This window comes from Struthio camelus, chromosome 2, assembly GCF_040807025.1.
Source record: "Struthio camelus isolate bStrCam1 chromosome 2, bStrCam1.hap1, whole genome shotgun sequence".
Classification (NCBI taxonomy): domain Eukaryota; kingdom Metazoa; phylum Chordata; class Aves; order Struthioniformes; family Struthionidae; genus Struthio; species Struthio camelus.
Genome location: NC_090943.1, coordinates 37,971,703 through 37,992,945, shown reverse-complemented (window position 1 = coordinate 37,992,945; position 21,243 = coordinate 37,971,703). Strand labels below are relative to the sequence as shown.

Below are 21,243 nucleotides of genomic sequence, written 5' to 3'. Positions count from 1 at the left end.
TTTTCCTTCTTAAGCATCAATATTTTCTTAAGCCTCAACTATTTTTTTTTTAAAAATTCTGTGCACTCACTTTACCTCCAGCTCAGACTATCTTGAGTAGATACTTGCAGTGTGTTTCCATTTCTATATTCATACGCATCTGAAAAAGACATTTTAATCACTTACCAAGAGCTGGCTTACTCCTTATGGATCGATATTGTCAAGAACAGGTTTTTGGATGTTTCATTTTCTGGACAACAAATGCATTTTAAAAGGTGCTAAATCTTTTCAGATACTGGCTGTCCAGCATACTGTTTGAGTTGCCAGAAACTGAGGCATATGAAACTCCTTTTTACAGTAGAATTTCCACTGTTTCTAACTTCAGAGGAAAAGAATCTAATAGCAAGCTCAAAGTAATTTTTATATGTGAGTTGTTGTCTGCAGGTGTAGTTACTTACTTTTCGAATACTATGAGTTACCTGCCGTAAAGGCTAGATTCTAGAGAGCTCGGGGGACCTGACAAAGATGGGGGACAGGAGCACCAATCATATCTTTTATCACTGCTGGTGCTACAGGTTTCTAGAGGAAGGAAATATCGAAGGAGCTGAAATGCAAAAGCAGAGGATTGAGCAACTGCAGAGAGAACGACGGAAGGTTCTGGAAGAAAATAATCTGGAGCATCAGCCTAGATTTTTCAGGTATTATATAATGATTAGCATCTACCGTCATGTATTTAAATTTGTATTATGCTTCTGGTTCTAAACTGTCACAGAGTAGGCTCCAACTTTTTTTCCAGGTTTCTTTTACATTCTTGTTTTTTTGTACCTTGGCAATGTAAACACTTCAAACTTAGTTAAAACTAAGGATTATATATTGCCTTTTTACTAGTGCATCCCTAAATTTCTTTTTAACTTTTGCCTTGAAGGCAAATGGTGTTTGTTCTAAGGTTGAATTAGCCTTGGCATATGCAAATATAGCATCTTTCCTTCAGGCAAGGTGAAGGGGATGGATTTGGCTTAATCACCTTTGCTGAAGTCCCACTGAATTCTGTGGGATTGCCTTGTGCAGCAGTTTGCAGAGTTGCAGCCTTTCAATTCCAGGGCTGCTGTTTTTGAACATGTTCCCCCTATGTAAGGAGGAGAGAATTATGATTTAGAGGACACTGTATTTCTTCCTGTTATAAATCAAATAACATTTGAAGAGGGCTTCAACCATCAAAAGGTAAAAGTGAATGCTACTGAGCACATTGGGTTTTAGCCCTTCAACTTCTCTGTTTGGGATCCAGTGAGAGAGCAGGAGACAAGATAAATGGGTTTGTGTATTGCAGTTAACAGATCTGGGGTTCTACTTTTTTCTGGGTAGATAGATACTGTGCTTTTGAGGAGCAAGATTTTGAGAAACACAGAAATGTTTAAAATTGGTGCAAAAAGGAAATAGCTCAGAACCACTCATCTAGTACTTCCTTTTGCTTTGTGCCCCTTCAAAAAGTAAAAAGCTCACTATAAATTTGTATCAAGACCAGGGAGCAGCTCAAGCATTTAAGGTGCGTGAGGAGCTGGTGAGCTAACTGACCACAGCTACTAAAGAGAAGCAAACTTCACTTTCAGCAGACTAAAAAGACAGGTTAGAAGCAAAGCCTGATACTATATAATTCTATATTCACAGTAAGGATAGAAGGATGCTCTTTGAAAAGTGAGATTTGTGCCATAGATTTAAATAATAGAATAAACACTTCCAGTTAAGCGGAAGTATTACCCAGTGCTAGAGTAGATACGCATTATACATTTTCCTTTTGATTAGAGACTTCTCTCTTCTACAAATCATAAGCTTGATATACTTAAAAGAATAATTTGCTGTTGTGCCAAAAATGTGGCACACCGGATTAAAAGTGGACTGTTTCCTTCAGGGTAGAGTACCTTGTGCAATGAGCCCTGCTCCTTTACCAAGAACTATAAGGCTTTCTTTATGCAATGAATGTGATGAGTCATCTTGCGAGAGGAAGAAGACGACTTTTGGATTTGGTCTCAATCAGGACAGAAACGCAGATCGTTCAGATTCAAAAAGGCACAGGAACACTGTTCTTACAGAAGTTTCCAGTAAACTGCCTGTGGACATTTGAGACCCAGAAAAGCACTTCTGACTGTAGTTTTAAGTACAAAGCACTGACAAGTCAAAGTGAGTGTTTATCTCTGCTGAACACTAGGCTAGTGAGGTCCCTCGCCAAGGCCCAGTGGAGACGTAACCAGTTCGGTCCTCCAAGCTGTATTGCCTCCTCTGAACGTGGTACTGAGCTGCGCTATGCCTGGTTCAAGGGCTAGTTGTGCATCTCTGCACAGTGTGGTATTGTGTTAATAGCACGTGCAAAGAAAATACCAGCATTACATTTGGGAAACTTGTTTAATCTTTGATAGGAAATCCAAAGATGACTCCTGGGTGAGCAATGGAACCTACATGGACCTTAGAAAAGAACCTGGTTTTTCCAAACTGGACAATCCTGTCCTCTGGTGAAGGAGGAGCCGAGCGAAGATACTCTGTGCTGTATTCCCAGATCTGACTTAAAAGAAATATATCTAAAACATATATATATATATATATATATATATTTATATATTTATATATAAAAATATATATATACACACACACATATAATATATGTGTGGGGTGTGTGTGTGTGTGTGCGCAAGTGTGTGTATCTCCAGAATTGTGCTTAATTTAGAATCTGATACTGCATTTGTTTTCTCTACTCTGACTATTGCAATGATTATTTGAATGTATAAATACCCTAACTTCTTTTTATAAACTATTTAATAAATATTACTGAATGTTGATGACTGGAGGGGAGAAGAGGAGCTTTTACACTACTTTTTCCAATGTGTAATAATGTCAGTTCTGAGTTAACTTATGCCTTATTGAACTGCACTGAAGACAACAACATCAGCATCTCCTAGCTGTGCTGAGAGAAAGGGGACTGGAAGCCTTAGTAACACAAACTGCAAGCAGGCTACCACAGTTCAAAGAGTAGTGCAGCTGTCTCTGGGCTAGTCAAAATTGCTGAAACAGATTTTCAGTTGGTGCTGGAATCTGAATACAATCCTTTGTTGCCTGTGGAAAAGATTTAAATAAGCTTTTGTTTTTATTAGCTTTCTTACTAGCATAATGGAAGAGGTAGTTCTGAGCTAATTACGTCAGTGATTCTACTGCCTTATACATGAACTGTACCCAGCGAAATGTAGTGCTAGAAGTTCAGGAATCGCCAAAATTTTCCTCTAGGAATCTTCAGATTTATAGCCCCCAACAGGGCCAGAGGAGCAGAGCTTTTCTTACATAATGCTTGAGCACTGAATAGAGGAAGAAGCTCTCTCTTTTTTTTCCCCAGTAAGTAAAATCTATACCGAGCACAAAATCCTGTGCTTCCATAGCTTCATTTGTTTTTATTAAACTAAAAATTGCAGCAGTAAGACTCTTTAAAGACTACGCAAACTAATTGTTTTAAGCTAGACCTTTTTTCCTAGTATTTTGATATTTTCTACCTCTTAAGAAAGGAATAGCATATTCAAGATCTTATATTAAAAAATGACCATCTGCCTTATAGATAAATGTATGGAATCTTTGATCTTCCTCTGTTACAGTCAGATAAATATTCAGCTGTCTTGCACTAAATTAGTTGCATCTCTTTCCTGTAATTTTATACATATGGATAGATTTGTGAAATACTAAACAATAGGTCAAAAATATAGCAGGAAACAGATGTAGCAAAAGTCGCACTTTTGAATGAAGATAATGGAGATGGGCAGTGTTCTTGTTTTTAATTCCGACAGCAACGCTACAGTCATTCACATAATAGAATAATATACGTTCCTGCCTATCTGCAACTCAAGCCTAGCTCATGCTGCTTCAAGTCTGCTGTGTGTGTCTGTGACTCTCTGGCAACAACATAGTTTTCAAGTTAAAAAATATATAAATATATATCCTGTCACCAGCACCAACAACCACCCCTTTTGTTTTTCTTACATGTATCATGCCACATTAATAATATAAAATAAACCTTACCTGTGATAAATGTTGTTGCCTTGTTTAACTGGCTTGTGACTGGAATAATGGGACAATGTATGGATAAGGGAGCCTCCTAGAGGAATTAGTAGCTTAGAGAAGTTCACAATTTATAATGTGCTGCACTGTTCTAAAGAAAACCCATTTAAAAATTAATCCATGTATTATATGTAACACGTAAGAAATACTATGAATGCTTTCATTTTAAAACAAAGCTGAGATGTTAGATTAGATGCATGTAGTTGCATTTTGCTTCCTGTCACCTTGAAACTCCATTGTCTCAGAAGCAGACAATTGCTTTGTCACCTTTATTTGCTTTGCCCAGGAATTCTGCATCACTCGCTTCTGTAATTTATTACTAAAAAAGTTAACATAATTCTTTAATTTGTCTTTTAAAAACTCAACTAGGAGGCCTGCAACTTACAGTGATGTAGGGTTCAAGTCAATGCGAAGACAAAATTTGGGCTTGGACCCCAAAAGAAAGCTGAACCTTTAGGTCTGTTTGGCTTTCTGGGGAAAGTGGCAATCTCTTCATAGCTTGATTCCTTGTTGTGTTTTGTTCTTGTATTAACTATCAAAACTTGGCACAGACATAAGCTGATATTTGTAATTATCCTTGCTGTTGGTAATTACCTTTTAAACTCCAAAATAACATTCACTTAGCAACAGGAGAGGGTAGGAGGGGGGATTAAAAAAAAAAAAAAAAACTTTTAAGAAAGGGAGTAAAATTTGTGGAGTAATACAGGATGTGTTAAATTTACTCTTGGTCTTATTTGGCAGCTATTATTATTGTCAGATCTGACAGCTGTTTTATTATTTTCAATGTATGAAGTAGATTTCCTCATACATTTTGTTACATGACCTAATAGTTAATGGCATCCAAAATTAAAGGGTCAGAGGCAAAAATGCAAACTAAAGAATTGTAATGCATTAAAATCTGCAGATATTAAACTAATCTTACTATTTTGGGTGTTCTAGTCATGATTTTTGAGCACTCAGGCTGGCAATGTTGCCTTGTATCTTACAGTCTAAGTTTCTTAAATGCATTTAAGTAATGACAAGAAGCATTGAGCTGGGAAGGGCCTTATATAAACTGTTTTGTTTGGCAACATTCACAGATGACGAAGGTGAACTGTTCAGGATTTTACTGTTATCCCCAGTGAAGTAATGCCTCAGAAGAATCGAGGGTATTTCTTAGATACCTGAAGCAAAATCATTGCAGAAGTAATAGCTCCTTTTGTAAATCTGTGCTACACAACTGCCAACCCGGTATAACCAGTTGTGAATGATCCTCTGACCCCACATTTCCAGCTCCAGTATATATGTCCTTGGTTAATTTTGTGTGAAAGAGTTTTAGCTGTTAAACTTCTGTCAACATTACGTTAAGAAGTAGAAGAAAATTGTCTTGATGTGTTTTCTGAATGATGAATATATTTGTGTCGGAGAACAACGGGAGACAAGCACATCCGGTGATGATCAACAAGTCTCAGTTTATTTAGAAATATCTTATTACTTATATAACAGAGTTAATTAGCTCATACATATTGCAAAAGCCAAGCTCCTTATAGCTGGATACAGTAGAAGGCTATAGTGGATACAGTAGAAGGCTATGCACTTTTCCCAAGACATTGTTATCTATATCCTTTTCTGGTTTCTAAACCAAGAGCCTGTTTCTATTTCTTGTTGCACATTTTTCTATCCTAGATTGTAACGTTCCGTGCCCTGCCAACGTGTCCAGCTGCACTTAAGCAGGTCTTGCGATCTTGTTCTCATGACCCTTGTCACATAGCCAGCATTCAATAATATCCTCCACACTTCCCCCGTCGTCTTTTAATAAAAACAAATTATTTTGTGTTTTATGGATCATGCGTATAACTATATTCTGTAGATAGGCTACAAAACAGGGTAAAAACAATATCATCAACACAACCATCAATCCTATGCCTATTATATACATAATCATGGTCTTAAGCCAGGGACCAATACCGAGAGATGATAGCCAGGTATCAAGCGGGTTAGTTACAACAGTAATATCCTTAGTATGATCCGTAAGCCATTGCAATTGTTTGTGAATTGATTCTGAATTAGAGGAGAGATTAAAACAACACACATACCTTCAAAATTTTCACAGCCATGTCCCTGAGCCAATAATAAAAAATCAATAGCGGCTCTATTTTGAAGTATTTGATGTTTGAGATTTTCCATGTCCTGTGCTAGTTCATTCAATATCTGTGTTGTTACGTTTGATTGCTTAACCATCCAACATGCTAGTTTATTTATAGTACGAAGCGCATGAGCAGCACCTACCCCTGGAACAATTGATGCAAAAAAGTTAGCCGTGGGTCCCCAGAGTTCTACTTGATCATTGCAGTCAGGTGTGAGGGTAGCTACAGATCGTTTATCACGGTGTGTTTTATTAAAAAGGAATTGTGATATTAAAGTAACATTTGGTGCGAAAAGAGTCAATTTTCCCAGATAACATGGACCACCATGAGCATATCTAGGTATTCCTTGCCATGCTCGATCACCGCAAATCAAATAGGTGTTGCCAGGCAATGCCTTTGCACTGTCATTAGCCCAAATCTTTGTGTCATTTTTCCCCCAACCATAGGTTCTATAAGCACCACACATATATGTTTTGTTCCAAAAGGGATAGCTCCTGGGTGTAAGCCGTAATGTAGGATCATTAACATTTTGCCTATAATCACCCAGTTCAACACATCCTGATTCATTTGCTGAACTATTCAGCATTCTGCTACCTGAAAGCCTGATTTCTTGAGGATCCCAGGGTAATGTTTTGTTCAATGCAGCTAATAATTTGGCTGTACATTTACTGCTATCATCTGACCTATTACATGTGGCAGTGGATATTGTTGAAAAATCAGTTGTATTGTATCCGGGTATTCCAACCAAACATGTACGAAAAGGATCAGTGGCAGAGGCCAATGCCAAACAAAAGGAAGTAGTATGCGTTTTGTTAGCCCATGTTACCCATAAGTTTGGTGAGGAAGTGAGATACATAGCAAAAACGGTATTACGCACAAATAAGATGCAGTAGATCCAGGACCACATGATCGCAGTAATATTGGATCAGCTCTTCTTCAATCACCGTGCCTTTCTGTTGAGTCTGTAGAACTTTGGGGATCAAGTACAGGTCTTGCCCATCTTGCAGGTATCCAAAGAGGTCCTCGATCCTTATCAGTTAACGACGGCATTCCCTTTGTAAGTTGTTCTAATGGGACCAGTTGGGCAATGTGTTGTCCCTTGGTTATCCGTACGGGAGGAAAAGGGGTATATAACATTATCATTATTTCTCCGGTGTAATCAGCGTCAATAACGCCAGGTAAAACAAAGAGCCCCAGCATTGATGCCGATGACCTGCCGAGCAATAATGCCCCCACAGACTTGTTTTGAATCACAACAGAGCCATACACTCCAGTGGGAATTCGACATGGCTGAGTATTTAGGAGACTAATGTCTACAGCGGATGCCAGGTCAAGTCCGAGGCTCCCTCTTGTTGCTGGTCGGAGGCGAGAGGTGTTACTTGTTGAACAGCAGCTACTTGTGTCTGCGCGCGGCTGCTCCGATTCGCGCTCCCAGGGGAGTTTCCCGAACGACGGCGGCAAGCTCCAGTGTTATGAGTGTCCGAACGGCACTTTACACACCAAACACCGGAAGCGGTGCACTCTTTTCGGACGTGACCCAAAATTCCGCATCGAAAGCATTTTACTCGAACAGTTCCTTGAGATGTCTTCTGTCGAGTAACGACCGACGCTTGGAGGGGTGCAAGAGCTGCTAACACTTGAGTCTGAGATGCCTTAGCTTGTTCTTGTAACCCAACTCCCAACTGTTTTATAGCCTCTACTACTAAAGCTTGAGGTCCAGTGGGCACCTGAGCCATTCTTTCTAATGCTTCCTCTATTGTCCAATTGGCACCAAGAGTACTCAAAATACTACGAGTAGTAGTATTACAATTTTGTAAGGCACACTGTTTTAATAAGGCTCCTCGCATATATTCAGGAACCCCAGCTCTCTCTATAGCTGCAGCAGCCTTGTCTATGAATGCCCCAAACGTCTCGTCCCTGCCTTGTCTTATACCCATATAGACTGGAACGCCCCCTGGTTCTTTCACTCGATCAATAGCTCTCCTTACTACTCGCATTGCCTCTCTCAACTTATCTGGACCTATCATTGCTTGTGCTTCAGTGCGTAAAAACGGTCCAAGTCCCATAAGTTCCTCTACGGTCACTCCATGCAACGGATCCCCAGGCTGTCTCTGAATTGCAACTGATTCATGCACTAAACTCTGCCAATGGGCATTAAACAACAATTGCTGATGCTGGGTAAATATCAATCGAATTATCCCTCGGCAGTCAGCAGGTAATAAGATTTGTGTACTCCAGATATAATCTAACATTTGTTTCGCTAGCTCGCTATGGACTCCAAATTGACTGACCGTGGCGCGCAATTGGGACAATAATTTCCAATCCAAGGCTAAAATTGTCACTTGCACACCGCCTCCCGGAATTGCTTGGAATGGGACAGGACAGGCTAGCTGTTCAGCCACTTGCAATACCTCTGCATCCCCTCGCTCCAGCCCTTCCCGAGCTAGCGCAGCCCAAGCTTCTCTACGTTCCTTTGCCATAGCCTTAGCCAGGTCCGCTTCCGCCCCTGGAGTTGGCTCCGACAGAAACGGATTAGTAGGGCTGCTTGATGTGTCCTTGGGAGCAAACTCGCTCCCGGGAGCTGAGGGTACAGGAGGAGGAGATTTAAATCCTTCAGTAAAAGGCGGAGGAGATGGAGGCAAGTATACTGTAGACACACTTGGGGGTAATGGGGCACCTTGCGGCCAGTCAATCCCGTACGTCTTATTCTTTTCACGAGCAGCAGATGCCTGTTCAGCCGCCCTCTGTTCTGCTTGATATTGTAATAACTCATTATGTACAGCCCTCCATGGTTTTCCAAATTTCTTGGCTAACTTGTCCCCATCAACTGCAGCCTCCCATAAGCTATCAGCCAATTTACGCCATTCAGATAATTCGTGAACAGTATGCGGGTTCTGAAAACAGCCCTGGGAGTGCCCACAAGCTAACAACCCAGGAAGATCCTTTTGTAAATCTATCTCCTTAATTTGTCGCTTTTGTAAGAGACATGTAAATAAATCATATGCTGCTTGTCTCTCCATACCTGAATATCGTCAGCGCTGTTGCAGCCCCCCAAGGTCTCGGCAGCACGTTTCAGCCAGGCACGCCGATGCGAACACCCGGAGCTCGACACAGTATTTTCGCTGTGTTTTCAGCCGTCCTCGCCGCAAGGACCTGACCACACGTTGCTCCGCCGTGGCACTATCACGTCGGGGTCACCATTTGTCGGAGAACAACGGGAGACAAGCACATCCGGTGATGATCAACAAGTCTCAGTTTATTTAGAAATATCTTATTACTTATATAACAGAGTTAATTAGCTCATACATATTGCAAAAGCCAAGCTCCTTATAGGTGGATACAGTAGAAGGCTATGCACTTTTCCCAAGACATTGTTATCTATATCCTTTTCTGGTTTCTAAACCAAAAGCCTGTTTCTATTTCTTGTTGCACATTTTTCTATCCTAGATTGTAACGTTCCGTGCCCTGCCTACGTGTCCAGCTGCACTTAAGCAGGTCTTGCGATCTTGTTCTCATGACCCTTGTCACGTAGCCAGCATTCAATAATATCCTCCACATATTTGTACACATACATAGAAATAACAATATCTTCTATTCAGTTATTCTTGGTAAAATAAAAAGCTGTGGTAGATTTTTTTTTTTTTTTTACTACAAACACTTATGAATTCATCAGAAGTGTATAACTTAGCCTTTTGCAATATAATATGACATCTGTTGTTTTTAGTAACTGAAGTCTAGGCATCTTTTTCTTCTCCCATTTAGGTTTGGTATATGATTACACTTCTACCTTGAATGGTAATAAGAAAATATCAGACAACTTAGTGCTTCCTTTCATACACAGCAGGACTGTTCCTAAGGACTATTGCATGCTGTAGCACTCTTATTTGACCACTTTAAAAAATAACATTTATAACATGGTTCTGAGAGGCACAGTTTGAGAACCACTCACGTAAAACTTCCTTTTCCTTTCTGCCCTTTCAAAAAGTAAAAACACTATAACTTTACATCAAGACCATGGAGCAGCTCAGGCCTTTGGGTGTTGAAACAATGGGTCATTTTTCAAATTACACAGCAAAGAAAGAAAAACTTCCAGGGAAATAGTGCTCATAGAAAGAGAAACTCGCAGATGTACTTCCAGATTTGTAGACATGACATTTATTTCTGATTTTGGTGCATAGGAAATTTGGAGTTATGAAGCAACAGCCTAATTTGTATAGGACACCGTTCTCAGTAGCAAAGTGCACTTTGGTGTCGTCAGATTGAGTGGAACTAGGGTGCTCCATTAATCATTACATTCCTTTCATAACCTCTGCTCTCTGAAACGTTTTCCGCGTTAGTTTGCCAGCACTGATCGCTTCTTCTAGACACTTTTGGAAATAAAAATCCGGTAAAGAACTTACGCTCTTTATGCAGAGCTGGAGAAATAAATGTCAGAGCAAGAGCCAGAGCAGGCAGAATTCTGAGCAGGACATGTCCTAGGGAGAGCTGTTCTTCTCTGATGCTTAGGTAGCTTTTCTTGGGATACAGAGTTCATAATCCCCAGAGTTGACACCAAAAAATTTTCTTTGGACCTGAAGCAGAATTGCTTTTTTTTTTTTTTTTAAATAAAACCTGGCCCCTGAAGGAGATGGTGATTGCAAATGCAGTCACGTTATTACTTCAGTCTAGTGTTTAAACTGTCCCTGCAACAACTGGAGACTGTTGAGGCCAGATCACTGTGCAGAAAGGAATACAAGTTTCGTAGGGCCAGAGTGTGACCAGGGGGACAGCTGTGGGGTTGGGATATGTGGCTGGGAGGGAAAAGGTCCAGTGCTGGTCTCCACTTCCAAGACTTTCCATTTATTTTACACAAGGCAAATCCACTGGATTAAAAACACAGAGCCTGGGGGGCAACGTGGAACTCTAGTTCCCTGTTGAAGGGAATGGAGCCCATGTACGCCTATGCATGTATATAATATATGTTAGCATGATATTTGTCATCATAAGAAAGGACTTGCCAATAGTTGCTCTAGTTTCTATCTGTTCTTGATATCCGAAGTATCTACAATGCCTTAAGAAAAACGTTGGGTTAAAGTGAAAAGTGTGGTTGTATGAAAGTATACATATGAAAGTATGGTTGTATGATTTTTTAAAAAGTTGAGAAGTTTAGTGCTAAGGAAGATTTTTTATTTTTTAAACAATCTATTAAGATAAGGATAGAGCTATATATTTCTTTAATGACGTCAAATATAGAAGCTGTTCAAGCAATGCTTTCTGTAATCTGTTATACAAACTCTGTTTCAACAGCATTTTTTTTTCAATCTTATATTCCCTTCTATGCTATAATTTTGTTATTGTTTGGATAACACTGGCACTTAAATAGCGTGCGTGTGATGATGCCACGCAATTCCAAACTTCTTGCATCGATGTAGTGTTGGTTGTGTCACGTTGTACTTTGGCTGCTATCTGATAACTTTCTGCAGCCTGGGCAATAGAGAATCTTAAGAACTGAGCCAGATAAGCAATGCTTTCGGGGCTAAATATTTCACAGTATATTGGGTGTTGGGTTCTTAACACTTATACTCTTTTTACTTTTAAAACAAAATGTAAAATCTGGGAATCGGTAACATAGCAGGATCTTTATGTGCAGCATATACAGTTCTGTGGTTATTTTCAGGTGGTTTTTAGGAAGAGTTAATGTTTAGAAAAAACAATGTGGCATGTAAAAACTCGCTTTTGCAAGTAACTTTAAGAAGAAATTCAACATGTAACCTGTACTGCCAGTGTTGGTATGAAAAGCTGTACAGCTTTAGGGCATAGCAGCAAGTGTCAAAATCTAGGTTTTTTGCATCTACTTTATAAATCAGTTGCTATAACATATTCTATGTGTTATTTTTCATCTGACTTCTGTTGTTAGCAGGTAAACAAACAAGTTTTGTACTTAATACTGTTACCAAAAAAACCAACAAAAAACAAAGGCACCTCCCCCTCACCACCAATTTCCCCCAGTTGTGTACAGTGGTGTAGATCTTCCGTGTGGCCCCTCATATCTAAAAAAAATAAAAAGTTTTGTCTTTATTCTGGTGTCCCAGGTAGACATTTTCTCTTCATTTAAAAAAATTAGTGAAGAAAAGGAAAATACTCTGTTCCACTAGGCTTTTAAGTGACAAATCTTGTCTAAAATCTGTAGTTTAAAAACTCTCCATAAATGCTTTGGCCTGTTTCCATACCTTTTTCTGACTGAACAGGATGTTCTTCCCAGCTGCCTCCGGCAGCTCTGGAGTCAGTCGGACGGCAGCCTGGTAGGGGTAGCGTCCTGCAGAAATGTGCAGCTACACCTGCTCAATATGCTCCTAATTAACGTTCTCGGCTCTACGTTTGTGTAAATCTGTTCTATTGTCTGGTCCATTGCTCTACAGGATGAGCTTTTCTGGGCAGGAAGTTTTCAGTGTATCTTGCTTTGTTCAGTACCGCCTTATTTTGTACACAAATAGCTGAAACACACAGGGGTCAAGCTCAAGAGGAGTGCAAAACTTGGCCCACAGTGTATACGTAATAGAAAAGAATGAAATCCAGCTTCTCCACACAGCTGAATACGCCTTGCAAGTGCTGGAGTTGGGTGGTGCTATTCAAAGAAGGAGTGAAGTTAAAACAGAAAGTTATTTCAGTTGAATATGTTTTCATTCATGGATTAAGTATTCCTACTATAAATAAACATCCCAGTATTCACTAATTCATCCTTTCTATTTTCTAGCTACTGGTGGGTGTAATTTACTTCAGCAGTAGTGAGTTAATAAAAACATGCAGATGTTACCTGACTTATCTGTTGAAACTTATATAAATGCTCTAACTTATCACCAAATATATTATTTTATCTCTCAGTTCTTAGATACTGTTCTTGCTGCAGCTTTTGAAGGCGATAAGAGAAGTTTTCCATATAAATAGCTGCCATGTGTTAAATTATTTTAATTTTTTTATATGTATAAATTGTAGATTTGATGTTTTGTTGTATAGAACAAAACTGTTGCTTGCAACAGTTGCAAGAACGTTTTGGAGATTTATTCACAAAGGTTGATGAGTTCCTTCAGCTGCATATCTTTGAGGTGATTGTAAGAATATTTGGTATCCCTGAGGATAAGGCACATTTGTATTCATGTTAAGCGTTTGAGTACTACCAGTACTGGAAAAACGTATCAGAAGTATGAGGTATTGCATATGCAAGCTGCTAAATGCTGAATTTGCTCTTTATTCTGATAGGAGATTACTGATTTCAGGATTAAGGAAAGGTATCCTGTGTGTTACAATAATCATGTGACTTTCAGATCTTTGAGAATACTGTTTCTGTAGTCAAGATCATTCTTGTTTTCTGCTTTACTTACTGTAAAAACTTGTAATAATGTTGGAGCACCTTGATGCATAATTTACAACTTGAATTTTTTTCCCCTCTTTCTGTAAACCAATTTAGTTGGATGTTAATAAATTATACTAGCAAAAGGTCATAGAGCACCCTGACTTTTTCCCAGGGGTTGTAAGCCTCTTTCTTCAAAGGTTGTTAGTGACAGTGGAAACAAGTCCAGCTGCTGTACTGATCTTTGATTTTTACGCTTGCCAAAATGGCAAGTATGAAAGAGCTTCCATCTGCCAGAAGCCTTATTTATCACTTTCACAATCTGTCTGGGAACTTTTGCAATTTTCCAGTTGTTTACCAGTTACCTGTACATACCATACAATACCATGTCACGACTATTATGCCAGATAGCGGGGACTGGGAAAAGGGTAAGCTAATGCCATTCATTTACACCCATAACCTGAGGCTTAAAAGCAGTTTTAGTAGACAGATGTGCAGCATAAATGTTATGCTTTAGCAGGAAAGTGGAGACCAGACCACAAATGACATGTTCTCCAAAAAACAGCATTTAAAAACAAGGAAACCTGGTATTTACTGAATAGAATAAATAGCTGGGAAGGAAACGGTACTAATGTGGTGTTTTCTCCCTTAGAGACTGGTTCAGTATAACTGCCAGTCAGATCTGATCAGACTATGTTTCACAGTCCCACCATATGTGTATAAGATACAATATGCAGGCAGAGGGATGGATTCGGTTCTTGAAAAATGTGGGGGTAAAGTGACTGAAAGTCATGACCAGCCTGTAATTCCTGCCTGTAGCTCTGCAGCGCTTCCCAGACCCAAAATGTGCAAGAGTTGGGGGGAGGGAGCATGGAGGTTCCAGGAAGAACTGGGAAAATTGCATCAATAAATCTGTTACCACACACAGTATCTTCAGCTGTTGTACACGGCAGAATAAGTATAAAGGCCAAAAGAAATACAGCTTTTATAGTGGGCAAGGATCATCTGCTTTGTGAAGTCCAGCCATTTTGATTCTGTGTTGGGTTATTAACTTTGGAACTTGCTCATGATGTCAATGGGAATCATTTCATTACTGATTAGTGTCACAGAGATTTAATGCACTTTAACTGGTACCTGGAACAACTACCATTCAGTTCAAGACACCAGAAAAAGCAGCCTACAGAAATGGTAGTATTTTTTCATAATTATAAAAGGGAGAGGGCAGAGGGATCCTCATTTTAGGTGCCCGGATCATAAATAGCTAGGGCAACAGCACCTAACCTTACAGACAAGTGGGAATGGGGTCAATGTCTCAGGACTGCCCATGGTGCTAGTAACCATGCCAGGTGCCCACAGCATGGGCAGTGCTACAGAGACAAAATGGGCTGTTCCTGGCCTACAGAAGCGTGAGTTAAACCTTGCTCATACAGACCTTACATCCAATTTGTGTTTAAGCTCAGCTGGCTGTTCACTTACAGTAATCTTTAATTTAACTCAGTCCTTACTGCATAATGATTTAAAGCACCGTAGCATGAGGAAAAACACTGGCAGCTGAGCAACGCTTGTTCTGCATAGTAACTTTCACATCTTGGCTCCTCTTTTTTCTTTCCTTCTCTTTTTTCTTTTTTTTTTTTATGTTACATTTCTTTCATCTTGCAAACATTGCTCTGCATGCTAAATGTGTTGATTGTAACTTAGTGCAGCAGATGCATAAGAATTTGCAGGATTAGTCTAAGTTTGTAAATGGGGTTAAAAGCTGGCCAGATACCAAATCTATGTGTAAACCCTAATTTGGAGCAAATCAACATTGCTCTGCTGAGCTGAGTATGACTCTTGAGGCCTAAGTTAACTGAGAATTTGACTCTGGGATCATCAGTGTAAGTTTTTACAGGCTCTTCAGTAATATCAGCTGAGGCTTCTGTCTGTAACTTGATAGACTTTAGGAAGGATTTGGCTTTTTCTAACTTGTTAAGATGTTATTTCTCCTGAAGATTTTGCTTAAGTTGATGTTTCAGTTGCTATTTTACCAAGACTGTTAAAATTTGAAAATATGATTTTTTTGCATAGTTAGCATTGCTTTTCCTTAATAAAAATACAATAAAAAATGCTTTCCTAAATTAAAAATTTCTCACTTTTTTTTTTTTTTGCTTTATATAAAAAAAAGCCATGGCAAAGACTGCAGTAAATCTGTTTAGAATTACTGCAGCACATGCCTTGAAAAATCTTTTCCTTCTTAGATTTTATGAGGCTCTCTCTGCAATGACTAGATTGCTGCCTGTAGCAAGGACGATTATGTAGATTTATCAATAGATGAGAACCTGTCTAATAGCTGAGAGAGATTTATTGTTTTGTTTACTCTTAGGTCTGTTACAATTTTTCAACCATTGTCAAACCAAAGATGGAGTGAAGTCAGGAGATCATCCTGCTTGTATTTATTGTTTGATACTTGCACTTCAGTCAATAAAACAAATCTTTTGAAAGCAACTAAAGCTATATAATAGCTAAGTAGGTTTTTTGGGATGGAAAAATCAAATTTATTATGAAGTTCAAAAATACTGCACCACCTCCTTAAGTCCTTCTGCAGGAGAAACTTCCACTGAAAACTCTGCTGAGAAAGAACACTAGAAGTAGCCCAATTAGAGCAAAGCTTCACCTTTTCTTAAGGAAGATATAAACATAAGCTTGTCTGCCTGAGTTCTCAGTGCACCAAAGAATGGTGAGGCTAGCCCATCCTTAATCTGTCCCCTTCCCTCTTCTTGGAGAGGGAGTACAACTTCAGCCAAAGTTGACAGAGGGCAGAGAACTCAAGGATGTAATGTTATGTGTTTTGTGGCCATCAGAAACTGGGAGAGGAACAAGAACCTGATTGTGCTACAGCATGAGAAAAGCCATGGTAGGAGCCACGCTGAGGCGTTAGGTCTAAATGGATCACAAAAAACTTTATCCAGCCACAAGGCATCCTAAGGCTGATGCTCATGTGACTGCTTTGTTCTCTGACACTAGTCCCAATATAAACGTTAACAGGAATTACTTTGAAATGATGGGAGGGTGCATATGTTGAAATAAGTTTTCCGGTATTGAAGTGCGCAGTCAGGAGGTTCTTGCCAAAAGCAGTTCATGCTTCGCCAGTGCTGGTTGCTCATTGTTTATTTTTATATTAATGCTTCCTCTCAGGACACAGCTGGTGTTCCCTCTCTTAAAAGCTGTATCGCTCACACAGTGCTGTGTCAGCACTGGTGACTCCAGCCAGCGACTCCGGAGAAACCAAGTAAGCCCCAACTCAAGCTGACTGAGACTAGTTTTGCAGAAGGACACGCATTTTCATCTCCCAGTTGCAAAGGGTGGTTCTGGCAGCAAGAAAGCCGTCCACCCAAGTTACTTGCATCATCTGTTACAGATACTCTTCACCCAAATCAGTGCGTTATCCAAACAAACAAGGGCAGTTTAAGGAGCAAGGACACACGCTTCGGTCCCATGATGGAGCACATGCAATAGATTTCTGTCTGAATACAGGCCGGCACTTTGTTTTCTGTTTTGAGTGTTTTCCTACTCAAATTCCCAGGATAATGAAGCAGTCTGTACACATAGCTACAATATAGCGAGTATCAGTAACTGGGACTTGTGTGACTTTACTCCTAATCACCGCCTAGTATAAATTTGCAGGATACCACTGGTGCGTGTGCTGGTTCCCCTCAGGGCAGTCACAGCCTTTTACATCTACCAATTTGTTTTTGGCCCACAACACGCTGTTCACGGTATCTTGCTGTCTTTCTGGGCAACACTGCTGCATAATAGAAAAGGAACCCGAATCAGCCATACAATTAGTGGCCCACACAGTCTTGAGCTGCCTGCCAACCCTTGCTCCTTGTTTCAAAAATCCGGCTGTGGTACTGTGTTCTTTTACACTCTGCTTCCCTGCAGAGGGGAAAAGCTAAGTACGTTCCTAGCCCTGCGTCCATAAGCCAATGCTGAAAGCAAGACCCTTCACCAGGAGCCCTGGCTCGCCCTTCACAGGCAATATAGCCTTGCTGCTCCTTGGGAGCCACTGGTTCCTTCTACCTCTGCAGCCTCCTCACTGCATCTGCTGCTGGCGTGGGGCATGGTCCTCTCCACCAAATTCTCAGTTTCTGTTTCTATGGAAAATTAAAACATGCATCTATTGTGTTCTTCAGGGAGCCCTTCAATTTGCTCTGGAACAGGAATTCCAGTTGTCATTCCGTTCTAAAGGAGAAATTGAGCTGACAGTAAACAAATAATGAGAACGGGGGGTAAGGAGTTGCAAAATTATTGGGAAATACAACAAAAGAGCCACAAAACCCAAAAGGGAGACAGTAAACTCATTTTAAGTCATGATAAAGCTATTGTTTCTATCTGTTCTTCAGACGTACTTTGCTTCGTTCTTGCATCCCCTTGGCCTTTAACTTTAAGGTTGTCAGCGGTGACTTACAATTAACAAAATCAATACTAACTCTACTAATTTTAGGATCACATCTACGTTACTGATCTAAAAGGGCAACAGTAGAACAATTATGACTTAAAATGTAACTCATTAAGTCAATGCATGTTACATAATCATTTACAATCAGTTGTACCTAGCTGCCATAGTGCTAGGCACTGTACAACAAAACTTTAAATAGTGCTACGTGCTGTGTACAATTACGTTTTAAAGATCGCCAGAATGCTTAGTCTGAAAAGCATATGCACAAAGAGATACAGAGATGAAGGACTGCATTTTTGGAGGCCTGTGTTTCCCTGGGCTCACTGACAAGTATCCTGTGTTTGCAACCAAACAAATATCTAAAACAAAGTTTGATATTTCTTATTTTAATATAGTTGGTCATTTGCCTTCACAGGTATTATTTCATCTGCCCAAGAACCAAAGACGTAGAATAAGAAAAAAAATTTATGAACCATAGTGATTAGGTTTCACTTCAAATTTCATTCGTCATGTATTTTTTTAGATTTTTGCAGTCTAATGTGGAATAATATGCTTTTAAAATAATTGTGTTTATATAGGACTGAAATAAATGTTTTGGGCTCTCAGGCATAGTTGATAGCCATTCCTTTTGGTTTATTTATGATGAAGTCCTACTACTGAATAGCTTGAACAATATAGCAGCCAGCTGGTCGTTGATAAAACATTAATGAGACCAGATGGTTCATAATAAACTATTATGGAAGACGACTTTGGAGACATGCAAGAAACATTATCTATCCTTAAGTCTACATTTATCATATTGCAAAAGAAATAAAAGAAAGTTCTGTCTACATATTAAAGTTAGAAGCACTTAGCTCATGCAGCTCCGTGCAGACTGCCTCTCATATTATTGTTAGAGACGTAGCTAGACAATTCCTTGAGGTAACCACAGTCTATTAGAAATGAAGGGTCAATGAAGCTTACTTTTTCTGACAATTTTCTTAAGTCATAGAAAAACCAGAAAATAATCACAAGGTTTTTGAAGGAAGAACTTCAGAAATCTAGGGCAACGCTACAGTACAGTCAGTCATTGCAGGGATAAGACAGAAGGGAGCTGTAACGTACGTATTTGCTACAGAAAGCTAAATATTGTACCATTTCTCCCCACACCAACATGAATACCCGAGACATCAAAACTGACTGAGTTACAACTACCATGTCATATTGAATTATAGCAATCATGTCTATCTCCCTCATTCTTTTATGTTTCTCAGTATTGCACTCTCCGGATGTCTCTTTCAATGGGTTAAAACATCCATTCATGAACCACACTCTTCTCCTCATATTGGCCTCTAAAGGTAGCAGAGATACATCTGGCAATACATCTCCTCTAAACAGTGGCTAAACTCATTTCACAGACAAGATCTCCCAATGGTTAAAGATGTTATCTTCCTGTCCCCTTCTTCAAGAGCTTTATGGACAGAAGCTCACACGAACAGGTAGAGAGAAATGCAGCAAAATGCCTTTCTGGCTACTCTGAGCTCAAACAGTCCCTTCTGGGCCCTCCCTCCCATCTCCTCTAAGCAGGATTCAGTAACTTGCTGTTTGTTACGCATGTCACTAACTGCTGGCACTTTGGAAGGGCTGATGACAGCCCCAGCAGCAGGAGAGCGAGAAAGCTGTTGTTTGCAACAGGAAATGTTTAGGAGGACTGAATGGTTATAGGCTAAAACTACAGAACATGCCACCAAAACAAGAGCTGAATTATAAAGAGAAATGCAAATGAGACTGGTTAGTTGTTTTGAAAGAAACAAAAACTTCTCAGATCTTTTACTCTTGCAAAAGGGAAAGGAGAAAGAAAGTTCATTCTTTTGTTAGTGATTTGGCTCATGATGCTGGACACCTCTAAAAAGAAACTTTGCTCCCCCAAGTACCCTTCTTTTCTAAATGGAAGCCCAAAATAGTCTCCTGCTTTCTTTTCCTCATTTCCTCCACAGAACTGAAGCCAGCAGACCCTTTTCCAGCCACCGTGAGGGTTTAACAGCAGGGAGTTTTGGACAGTCTCCTGCCATCTCAAAACACAGGCTGAATTATAGTGAGCACTTTCTAGCAAGGCTGGATGCAGCCTGAAAGAAGTCAGTGATGGCAACCAGGAGTTATATACCGTTAGTACTGCTGCCAATGCTGACACTACAAATTAGTTAGAAAAGTTTTTAAGAGAGAAAGAGAGACAAAAGACAGCTATTAAAGACATTCCCCTTTGCAGACAATTTGGTACTTACATCCCATCCCAATGATTAAAAAACAATAAGGCCAGATCATACTAGCATACAAAAAATTAATGCACATCACCTGCAGGGCGTGAAGACCTTTTCTCTTCGTGGCAGGAATGACCATTCTGCAATGCTGACATCTGGTGGTGGACTGCTCAATGATTTCATAGCTCAATATCAGGTCGGAGGAATTTCACACAAAGATATTTAAGGGACATACCGCTGTCGATTTTTTCCCCTTTCAGAATACTGTGCTTTCTGTTACCATGTGTCACTACTTACAGGCAACATGTATTACTCATTTTTTAAATTGTGCCCCCTTTCAGTTCTTGTGTAGATTGCCTCCTTTTGTTAACTACTTATTTACTTAGATGAGGTAGCCAAATCCCATCCAGCAGTGAAGGCAGTTTGTCACACAGGCAAAAGCTGCTGCTTTTCTCCTCCTGCCCTTGCTGCAAGACCCCTTTCTAAAGCGGTCCTAGTAAAGGATGTCATGCCCCAGCTCAGGAGGGTCCGTGCGCGGCAGGCACATCCCAGCCTCGACCACGCTCGCAGCGCGTTTCTCCAGCACCATGTTCTGCCCGCTGACTTCCGTGCCAGTCGTGAAATAACTGTGCTGTGAGTTTTGACTCTGCGGTACCCCTTGAGGAGCACATATTTCCATGATGACTCAAGGCTCAAGGTGGAGGAGCAACCCTAAACCTCTCCCATTTGCAGTCAGTTTTGGTACCAGGCTTTGTCTGAACTTGCTGCATGGCCTGATGCCTGCTTGAAGTATTTTTCTTGAAAAGCTGGAGATACCGTGGTGCAGACTTGGTGCACACCCGGCAGACAGTAACCTCCTCAAACTCACTAGCAAGTTCTGCTGCTTGCATTTGTCTCCTACTTCCCCAGTGAGCAATTTCCATGGTAATGTGGCTCAGTGCAACCTCCTGGCTTGATTTCTCAAAATATGTGTTAGCAGGCCCTTCCATTGGAAACGAGCCACAGAGCGCCACTCCTTCAGACAAAGCCCACGCCGGCGGGATGAAA

General features: G+C 40.1%; 2 protein-coding genes across 17 annotated transcripts in view; one reads left to right on the top strand and one right to left on the bottom strand.

The window, feature by feature from the left end:
• Positions 1–4,039, top strand: part of OSBPL3 (oxysterol binding protein like 3) — a 95,301-nt gene extending 91,262 nt beyond the window's left edge. For all 16 annotated transcript variants that reach the window (XM_068935163.1, XM_068935173.1, XM_068935168.1 and 13 more), the window contains 2 exons: positions 555–677; positions 2,391–4,039. In XM_068935163.1, coding sequence (XP_068791264.1) covers positions 555–677; positions 2,391–2,487 — 220 coding nt within the window. In that variant the 3' untranslated portion in view covers positions 2,488–4,039. The remainder of the gene's footprint in view (positions 1–554; positions 678–2,390) is intronic.
• Positions 4,040–6,325: 2,286 nt separating this feature from the next.
• LOC138066319 (endogenous retrovirus group K member 7 Gag polyprotein-like) lies at positions 6,326–21,025 on the bottom strand. Its single transcript, XM_068935177.1, has 2 exons — positions 20,291–21,025; positions 6,326–9,374 (listed from the first exon to the last, which is right to left on the bottom strand). Exon 2 carries the CDS (start codon positions 9,212–9,214, stop codon positions 7,508–7,510), a length of 1,707 nt encoding a protein of 568 aa, XP_068791278.1. The 5' UTR covers positions 9,215–9,374; positions 20,291–21,025; the 3' UTR covers positions 6,326–7,507.
• Positions 21,026–21,243: the final 218 nt, after the last annotated feature.

Excerpts from the sequence above, each read along its gene's own strand:
- LOC138066319 (XM_068935177.1), bottom strand. The coding sequence starts at position 9,214 with ATGGAGAGACAAGCAGCATATGATTTATTTACATGTCTCTTACAAAAG.